At 35.1% G+C, this 10,402-nt stretch overlaps 1 protein-coding gene across 3 annotated transcripts; it reads right to left on the bottom strand.

The window, feature by feature from the left end:
- Window positions 1-4,432: 4,432 nt before the first annotated feature.
- Window positions 4,433-10,126, bottom strand: LOC105138568 (uncharacterized). 3 transcript variants are annotated; one of them, XM_011044689.1, is made up of 7 exons: window positions 9,781-10,124; window positions 9,035-9,503; window positions 8,753-8,909; window positions 7,750-7,794; window positions 6,202-6,367; window positions 5,625-5,995; window positions 4,433-5,260 (listed from the first exon to the last, which is right to left on the bottom strand). In XM_011044689.1, the coding sequence occupies exons 1-7, from the start codon at window positions 10,003-10,005 to the stop codon at window positions 4,942-4,944; spliced, it is 1,752 nt and encodes a 583-aa protein (XP_011042991.1). In that variant the 5' UTR covers window positions 10,006-10,124; the 3' UTR covers window positions 4,433-4,941. The 3 variants fall into 3 exon arrangements, with proteins under 3 accessions (XP_011042991.1, XP_011042993.1, XP_011042992.1); XM_011044691.1 differs by having other exon boundaries at window positions 9,035-9,511; window positions 9,781-9,872; XM_011044690.1 differs by having other exon boundaries at window positions 5,139-5,276; window positions 9,781-10,126.
- Window positions 10,127-10,402: the final 276 nt, after the last annotated feature.

Genomic DNA, 10,402 nt, shown 5'->3' with positions numbered 1-10,402 from the left:
GGATAATAGTTACCTTGGACTTAACTAACTGTCAAATCCAAATGTATCGAGTCTCACATGTTTGTCAGATCCACGTGACCTTAGACTTGGTTGACTTTCACGTCCAAATGTCTTAGGTATGATATGTTTACTAGACCCACATTGACTTAGACCTTGCTGACAACCATGTTAAAGTACATTGAACTTGACTAACTGTCCAGTCCAAGTGCCTTACATATAACATGTTTGTTAGATTCGCATTACCCCATTCTTTTGAGCATGCCAAAGAAGTATGGTTATTCATTTGGATGTTTGAATAGAAGATGTGCAGTCTTATAGGCGTGTCAAACGTTTGGCATACTGTCAAGCCTAGCATGTCCAAGGCTTAGCACACTACATACCATGAATAACTAATCATGTTGCATGAAAATATCGATATCAATGTAGCCCATCGATATCATTAACTATTCCGAACCAAAAACAATTAATCAAGTTCTACATTCCTCATGTTTTAGGATGATTATGTCGATGTTAGCAAACCATACTAACATCATTTACCTCTGTTTCTTGGAGCCAACTAATCAAATCCAGGGGAACACAAATATCAATAGAACTTATTGGTATAATTAATTATTCCCAACCGGATTAGTAAATCAAGTATGTTTTCATTTCTCATTCATTTCATTAAATGCTCCCTTTTTGCTAAATTTATATATATAATTCAAAAATTAAACAAGCTTTCATAATTATATACACTTTAAAAAAAATATAGGTGTAGGACAACTACCTACTATAGAAGCTAGGCTTGTGCTCCCCTGCTGTTGTTGTGCAGCTCTTGTGGTCTTTCATGTATTCATATGTATACCACATTATATTTCTTTTAATAACAATAAAATCAATAAATAGTGATTTCCCTTAAACAATTTCTTCCTTCAAATTTGTGTTTCCAGTACATCATTTAAGGTCATTGTTTTTTTTTAATCAAAACTAACATTACAAATCTCAGTTCTGAATGTTAAAACACAGAACTTCATATTTTCTAAGGGAAAGAAAATCAATCCTGCTCCTAACATATCTAAATTACATGTTTTAGCAACTTATTGAAATTGCCAGCAAAAATAATAACCCGATCTCTCCTTACATTTTTACCTATATTTGAATTTCTATAACTCCAAATTAGACAAGGTCAATCTCATCAAAAAGCTAATATTCTTGGCTATAACTTTTATGAAATGACCTTTTTCAAATTCTATCATTTACAAGCACAAATCCTTTATGGAAGTTAGGAAAATGAATATGTTCAATTTCGTCAATGTTTTAAATGAACTATCATACATCCCCATTTTTCACTCTCTCTTTAAAACAACTATTTATTCACATTATAAAAAAACACATTACAAACAATTTACAAAGAAAATCATAAATTCTTCTCTTTTAATTTACCCCCTAATGGCTAGCCACCTTTGTTTTTTTAACCATTAATTTTTTTTCTTTGGTATCTCTATATAATTTCACATTAAAGACAATCTTAAATACTCTAATTAATTCAATTTCACACGATTCTACATTTCCTTTAAATTCTACTCAAGAACCCTAACTTAAATTCAAGATTAATACATCAATTCCTAATAGAATTCAAATTGGTTTGCATAATCAAGTTTAAGGCTCCTTACCTGGTGATAAATTAAACTTTGAGCCTTAACTAGTATAAATTTTTTTACTCTTTCCTTTTTGCAAGCTAGTCAACTCTCACTCTCTCCCTCTCTCCCTATAATTTTCTTCACTTGTTTCTTTCTAATTCCTTGTCTAATGATGTTTTCCCTACCAATTAATCTAAACCTTGTATAAACTTAACAAATTTGGTTTTCTTTCTCAATTTGTTTTGTGGTAGAGAAATTTAAATTTATGTTATCCCTTTTTGTTGATGTTGTAGTCGATCTTAAGGAGAAGAAAAGAGGGTATTTATAATCTCTTTTTTATTTGATATTTGACCCTCCTTACTTAAATATTTTATTTTTGACCCTCTTCTTTCTTCCTTTTACTATTTAAATTACACCCTTTTTCATATTTTTATAATTTCATTCATCAGCATTTGAATTTAATTTATTTTCCTTACATTTAACCTTACCCTTTTTACCTTCAAGATAATTAAAACTCTCTTTTCTATATATATATATATATATTTCAACATATCTTACTTAGAAAACTCATACCAAAAAAATTTTTGATCCCACAATTTATTTAGTTTGTACATTAATTACATTAATTATCTCATTTTTATTTTTCCATCTATATTATTTTCAATTTATGTAAAAATTTATTCTCGTGATTTCCATCACTTCTCACTTAAAAGTTGGGGTCTCATATTCTTTTTGTTTATCATGCTATTTTTTGTTTTGAGTTGCTCAAACAATGCTTATTTTATATTGATATCCATTTATATTTTACAATTTGATTTTTATATAAAATTTCAGATAATTTAAGCAAGTTTTTTACATGTTCCTTATTCATTACGTAAAAGTCGAATTATATACATTTTAATACTATCATCTCTTGCTTGCATGTTTAAAAAGTGTTTTTATTTTATTTTTTAATTGTCACACAATTAAAAGCAACTTGCATTTTTAAAAGGAGTCCACGGCAATACGCGGCCAACTTATCTACTAAGATTCCAAGTGACTTCTTGAAGCAAGCTGACTAGAACCTATAATAGACTAGCTAAATACAAATTACATGAAATATGCTTGAAATCCTCTTCAACTATGCCAGTGGGCACAATTTAATAGCTGCCAACGGGTGACCATAGCAAGGGGGCAAAAAAACAGAACAAGTTCAGCAGCTGCTGCTGAGTAGCCTGGAGAAAATTGGGAAGTGGATATGGGTTGCGTATTACTTTTTTTCCCCTCGTGTAAAAGCTTTTGTGGTGCAGCTGGAATAATTACTTGTTTTTTTATTATTATTATTCACTTAACTCGAGAAATTGCCGTTGGAATTCAATAATTTTATTTTTAGCTACACGAAACCATCATGGAGGAAAAGGAATTGGGCCCCCGGCAGAAAAGATCCTGCTCAGCACGAAAAAGCAGGGACACAGACATGGCAAACTAAAGGCAAAAACCATGCATGTCCCTTGCTATTTGGCAAATTGAACCAGCGGCTTGCTTCCTATTACCCCTAAAAGCATGGCATGATAACTAGACTCCATGCCCACCCAACAATAATGTTGCATGGTGTCATGATTGGTGTAGAAAAATAAAGAAGCATCATCTCACCAATCAGAAGCATTGCCTACGGTAAATAAAGTAGCAATTCAGGCCTACAAGAAAGATACTCCAATTTTTGCTACTGGTATACCAATTTATAGAAAATTCATCCAGGTAGGGTTCTATCATTGAAATACGGTATTACGGAAAATAAAAGGAGAACAGGATAATGAAAAGGATTTTTAAAAACTGATTAGGTGTTCCAAACTTGTCATGGAGTCAACGAGCACAAAGTTGAGGTCCAGTAGGTCAACCACTAAGGGGTGGATAGTGGTGGGAACAGATAGACTTGCCGAGCGTGTCCTAGCCCCTAGGTCGCCGATCTAATGGCCACCCTTGGTCTAATGATCTCAACACTCCATTTTAGGATTAGAACGTCATCCCATCCTGGCCCATATAACTCGAAATTCCATTTCAAATTTCAAGGTTTCCCACACGGAAGAAGACCGAAAATATAAAGCTTGACGCACTAATGAAGTCAAGTCTTCGGGGGTCAGGTGTTTAATCTTCATCCTTGAACAAGAAAATTGTTACTGTTTTATTGACGGGTCAACGGGCTCAAGTCCATCGTTGCACCTCATAGAGTTTCGCTAGCAAATGCACAAATAGCTTCCCGAGATAAGAACCATGGCAATGACGAGGAAACTTATATCAAGATTCCAAGATGTAAACATAGGTTGTCACCACATGAAAATTGACAAGGAGTTCGACAATTGAATATAATGAAAGTTTTTTTTAAAATATAATTTATTTAAAAATACATCAAAATAATATAATTATTTTTTATCTTTTAAAAATAATAAAACAATCTAAAAATATATAAAAAATTAAAAAAATTCCGCGAGTACATCTGATGTAAACATAGGTTGTCACCACATGAAATCTAAAAATATATAAAAAATTAAAAAATTTCCGCGAGTACATCCCAAACACCACCTCCAATTCAAGATGTTAGACCGCGATGCAAAGAGTACAGGATTAGGATGGGCTGCAATGCTCGAACCAAAAGACCGGACCAAAAACATCCCCTGCCATGATTTAAAACAGCAAGATGGGAACAGCGACAACATCGCGAACTTTCAAACCATGCTTCCAAGTTCATAACTATAGACTGCATATTGTCTTTCTACGTGCATTCTTCTTGAATCAGCATGCATCGTATTGACTATTAACATTTATAACTAACGTTATAGGATAAAAGACGGCCATTGGATTTATGGAAGGAATGACACTTAGTGCCAATAATTTCAAGTGAACAAAATCGAGTTTGGATAATGCCTCTAGCGTGCATCTCCTTGTATTTATCTCATCAGGCCAGTTTGATACCTCAGACAGACGCGGGACATTACTAGAAAATAAAAAATTGGGCGTGGAGACTGTTGTTACCTCCAGCAGTGAGGGAAAAAGATTTGAGTGAATGGCTTGTTCGTTTCAAATCATGCTGGCCACCTAGAACATGTATCAAGGCCCACAGCTGAAATCTATCCATTTGGCAACTACTGGTTCGTTCCCCTCGAGTTCTCTATCTTTCTCTCACATTCCAACGGCAAACTTGCGTCTCAACCCAAAAATGCTCTTAAGATAAGCTGTTCCTCTTGAAAACAAATCATGGAACTTCCGCCCAAAGCAAAATGAGGAGCACAGCCAACATGAACAACAAAAGGAATTGCACAAAATGCATGAAACACAGCTACAAAGGTTATATGATCTTGTGCAGTCCGATGTGCAGATCAGAAGATATAGAAATCAGAAGCGGGAGGGAATAATGCCATACTGCTTTAAAGACTCGTTTCTGATGAGCTTTTATGGACTGGGATGGCTTGTGGTAATTGTACCTGATATCAAAGACATGGATCACAGGGTCTACCGAACCAGATGTGAGGTACAAACCATCAGGAGACCAAGCTTGGTTGATCAAAGCTGACTGAGAGTCACTACTTTCTTGTTTAAACCCAAAGGAATGAATTTCCGTTTGCCTCAATCTAATATCAAACAACCTAAGTTGCTTCCCAAGAGTCCTGAATATGAGATCTTCTATTAGAAGATTCAAGAAGGTTGGAAAAAATATGGAATTACATGGAAAAAAAAAAATATGAAACTTAGTACCATGAACATGCCTCCCAGGTGACTGAAATAGTTCTCTCTAGCTGCTATATACGTTTAGTGCTATTTTTATTCATTTTTTTTGCTTTAATTCAAATATAATGCAGTTTATCTAGACACCCAGTGGAAGAGATGACAGTGTGTGAAACAATGTCACACCTAGTTAATTTAGTAGATTTCTAAACGCATAATAAGCACATTATTATTAATACTAATTGGCAAATGAGCTGACAAGGACTCAGGTCAGAAAGAGAGGAGAGGAAGAATGCAAATTCTTACCCTGTTTGGACCATGAATAGATTGAAGTCGCATGGATTTGGCAGAACACTCATGCATCTGCTGTCGAGTTGATGTTTAAAGTCTGCTCTCCCAACTTGCACATCAAACCCAACAATTCTCTTGTCTGCACCAGCAGACAGTACAATCTGCTTTTGCTGCATCCCAGCAACCCCCATGACTGCAGAAGAATGCATATTCCTGTGCAATGCCTTTGGCTTCCATGAGTTCTCTTCATCTTTCTCATTCCAAAGAACAACACCATGATCACTGCCACCAGTAACAAAACAGGTATTTTCCCAAGGCATGAACTCTATGCCGTTAATAATACCCTTAATATGAGGTTTGTCCTCCAAGAAAGTTACCCGTGCTCTCTGCCAACACAAAAGACAATTAAGATTATTTATCCAAAACCCTACATTGTACATGGAAGTGCACGCTCACATAGCATGATGTTGTGTGTACAGAGCACGCTAACCCCACTGTTGTCAAATCCATGTTATACATATGTAATTCAGACATCCATTTAAATGGCACTAGCATATTTATTCAGAAAGTATATTTCAACCATGATCCATACCCCTTGTGTTTTATTCAAATTCAGAACTGATATCTGAGCATCCCCACTATCTGCAGTGTAAGCAGAAAATAAGCTATTTCCCAAAGGGTGCCAAGCTATATCTTCTGGCCATCGCCGTTGCACTGGAGACACACTATCAGTGGTGCTAAGCAGAGAGGCACCTGACCTGCAATTTAAAAAGGGGTAGAGTAGATGCTAGATGAGAATCTTCACATTACAGTGCTGAAGATTAAATGATGAAGCTGCATGTTTGAAACAGTGAAAATGTTTCATGCTTCAACCAACTCAAATGGAAGCAACTGAGAATTCTCTCTTGCATAATCAATAGCAACTACAGTTCTTTCTACTAATGATGGAAAAACCACTGATTCCTCCCCCCTTACATAACCCTCCCTACAGTTGGAAAAACAAAAGAAATGGAAAGAGAGAAAAAGGGGTGGCTGGTCTAGAGACAAAAAACCAAGACACTATCGCAACCATCACGAATGAACTTAGCATCACATGTAGATAAATAACTCCTCCAATTATGTATAAAAATCATGCCACCTTCCGCAAGTATTTTTATCAAGAATCCTGTTCTCCATACCTCGAGTCCGACTATAGAACCAATGAGTAGGTCCCATAGGAGGCTGCTTTAAGTTACTGATTGCTATGTTTGTCATAGTAGGGGATCTAAAGGCAGGAAAGTACATGAATGTATTTCCTTTGGCTTGTAATAATAATCGTCACAACTTGATGCTTGCAATCTATTGCAGTAACAAATTTATTACAGCATCTACTTGGTGTATGTGCCTTGGAAATGTGACATAGTGAGTGCTGAAAAAGAAATGTGCTTGTGGTAGTGGGATATAGAACAAAATCCTCCAGAACGTGACAAGGCAAATGGTGTGAGGGCTGGGATACAGTGTCTGAAAGAAGTGAAGTCTTGAAATTGTTTTTAAATCTGTTCTTTGTCAATGGAATAGCAAATAGATACAGGCCTGGAAGGGAATCATATTGCCGCATCCATCATCAACTACTTGTGGAACCACAAACAAGCCTAGCAATTTCTTAGTGAAAATGCAACTCTCAGCTTCATATTTGTGGGAAGAGGTCGAACTACAAAGCATTTGTTCTAAGAAATTCTTCATTCATTACAAACTACCTATTTCTATCAAATTGCTATTGGATTAAATTAGAATCTATGGAGAGCTTTCCACACCCTAATCAATCCACAACATAAACCTTACACCGAAACAAGTCCAGGATTTAGCAACTACATTCCTGTTAAGATGTAAAATCTTAACTTGTGCACAGAGGATATTCCATACAGTATCATAAATTTAAGGAACCGACTGCCTAATTGAAATATCAATGCGAAAGCATAAACCATTCTTTGCAACTCTAAACCTAGCATAGGCATCGTGTTTGTGATTCACCATATGCTGTATCTCTATAAAATGTACAAAACACAACAGCATGGCAAGCATTCTCGTCACATGCTGGATCTATTTGTCAGCTATTCATGAAAGCTAATGTACACAATTGCACACAAACTTTAAGGCTTACCCTCTAGCTTGTAGTTGCCATAGGTTGATCATTCCATCTAAAGCACTGTATGTATTCAAAACATTATACAGAGGTTAGATTTCATAGATTATATGATTGAATAAGAGAAAACTAATACCACATGGCCATTTTACATATTTCCCTAAAAAACATTATAAATTGGAAAAACATTAAGCAAGAAAAACATGCAAGATCAAATTGAGATGAACTTCTCCTTATAAATCCACCAATAGTCATGCATCTACTTCCTTAAAACCATAGAACTTATAGCTGGAACAAAAATTCTCCATGTTTGAAGCCACTTGCAAGTGCACTCTATGAGTTATGAACGATGTTGTTTAAAGTGATTGTAATAAAGTAAATGCCATTGTTGAAGCCTTCTTGTTCGGATAAGGAATAATGTATCTTTGAAAAGAGTTGCTGTTCTGTTTATGTACATTTCATTTTTTTGTTACTGCCACTCCACATGGTATTCTTCTCTTCATGACTCAATCTCTCTCGCTAAGAACTCGAGTACCAAATATCCATCTCTTCATGGCCCATGAGAGCTTCAGATGATCTTTCTACCTATTGGCTAAATCAGTCTAACCTTCCAACAAGCACTATTTGATGATGCTTAATGCTTCTACATAGTTGTAAGAGCTAATGTGTTATGAAAGTTGTCCAAAGCAAAGAATTTTGATTAAGTGAAATAAGTTGATGATGTTCTTCATATGGAAAACCACAATCTAAAATGTCAAAAAGAAATGGGAAACAGCAACAACTTATCATCTCTAGGTGATAGCACAAATATTTTTTGAACTACCTTCACCATCCTAATGGTGTAAAGCTAAGAAAATCACATGTGGTCAAATTTCATTTCATTTTCTTTAGTTTGATAGGTGATTCATTTATCAGTGAAATTTAGAGACAGTAGATTCTCAAGTCAAGGATCATGTCAAAAGAACATAAAATCATTCGTGAGAACTATGATTACAATGTCAAAAATAATCGGGCAAATCACCTGGATACAAAAAGCTGATCATTCACCGGACATACAGCAACACTTCTCAACTTTCTTTTGTGCTGGCTAGAGATATGATTACTTGTATGGCAGTGGACTGTGCATGGAGAAGAGCTCCTAGACACCAGTGGAATCAATTCCTTGTGTTCTTTCTGTTCTGAAATTTGATAGGAAAAAAAACAAGTGAACATGTAATGATATACCAAATGAAGCACAATGCAACCCCAAGCATGCAATTATAAACAAAAAACATACACAATAGCAAAATACAAACACATGTACCAATCTTCCTTTTATTTCCTCGATCCTGAATTTCAACAACTTCAACATCAGATGAACTTCTGTGACACTTTTCCATCTTCACTTTCACTGCACTATTGGATTTTTCCACTTTCACATTCGCAGAACTATAAGGTTTTTCTACTTTCACATTTACAACACCATTAGAAGGAGCAAGAGAACTCAGATGAGCACTAGAACCACATGAAATCCTCGCACCAGAACCCACCGATTTTACTGTTTGGGGAACTTTCGGGTTCACAGCAGGAATCACGAGTTCAGTTCTAGATTGAGACTGACTGCTAGAAGAAGCTTCATTCAAACGAACCGGACTTGGCGACTTCCTCTCCATCTTCACTTTCTTGATACCGTTCTCCACAGAAGATTTATTCGACACTGATGCATTGCTTCTTCCACTTAACCGAGCCAATTTCGTCTGAGAATCCTCTAACCTCTTCTCCGCTTCAACAAGCTGCACACCTTTCCAAGCAAATAATCAAGCACCGATTTAATTTTGTTAATTAAACCACTAATTTCAGTATTTTTCTTTCTATTTCAATCAATCTATCAAAGAATCAAAAACCTACTTAATATTCGAGAATTGATTTATTCTGTTATCGATAATTAGAAAATCAGATAAAAAAATCAAAATTTAATTATAACAATAAAAAAAAGACAAAAAATAAACAATATTTTATTGAAAAAAATCGGAAATGAAGAGATTTGAAAATTGAAGAAGAAGAAGGAACCTGAGTTCTATAATAAGAAAGGCGTTGCTTAAGATGTTGGACTTCACGAGAGCGGTGTTCGATTAAAGCAATGAAAGCGACCTTTTGCTCTTCTATGCTATCTTCTTCTTCTTCTTCTCTGCCGTTGTTCTCGTTCGATTTTTGATTTAGCGACGCTTCATTATCGTCGTCGTTGTTTCGCTGCTCTAGTTTTGGCCTTTTCAGGATCGGAGAAGGCGTGCTCATTTTTTCTTTGTGTCTCTCTGTGTGTTTGTACAGTGCGGTTTTGGGTTTGCTTTGTTTTGTCGACGAGCGCGAGGGGGGGGAGAGGGAGGGAGGGAGAATATTAATATTTATATTTATGGGGACGAGGAAGGTGAAAATCTGGATTGTTTATTGGCGATTTATAGAAAGATTAAATGATAATATTGCGTATTCAATGTTTTTTAATTGAAAAATAGTAAAATTTGTGGAAATGTGATCATCTCAAAGCTAATTTAAAAGTGGATAGCGTGATGTTTTTTAAAATATTTTTTATTTAAAAATATCTTTTAAAAAATATTAATATATTAAAATATAAAAAATTATTTGAAAATATTAAAAAAATAATTTGAAAAACAATAATATTTTTTTTAAAAAATAT

Source organism: Populus euphratica, unplaced genomic scaffold (genome assembly GCF_000495115.2).
Source record: "Populus euphratica unplaced genomic scaffold, PopEup_1.0 scaffold79.1, whole genome shotgun sequence".
Taxonomy (NCBI): Eukaryota; Viridiplantae; Streptophyta; class Magnoliopsida; order Malpighiales; family Salicaceae; genus Populus; species Populus euphratica.
Note: the sequence above shows the minus strand (reverse complement) of the source record. Positions and strands in the feature narration are given on the sequence as shown.

What these genes read in the sequence shown, in the direction of transcription:
- LOC105138568 (XM_011044689.1), bottom strand. Translation starts at nt 10,005, where the DNA reads ATGAGCACGCCTTCTCCGATCCTGAAAAGGCCAAAACTAGAGCAGCGA. An exon ending in TGGCAACTACAAGCTAGAGG is followed by an intron (nt 6,368 to 7,749) that starts GTAAGCCTTAAA and finishes TTTAAATTGCAG; the next exon opens with GTCAGGTGCCTCTCTGCTTA. An exon ending in CTATTCATGGTCCAAACAGG is followed by an intron (nt 5,261 to 5,624) that starts GTAAGAATTTGC and finishes TCTCATATTCAG; the next exon opens with GACTCTTGGGAAGCAACTTA.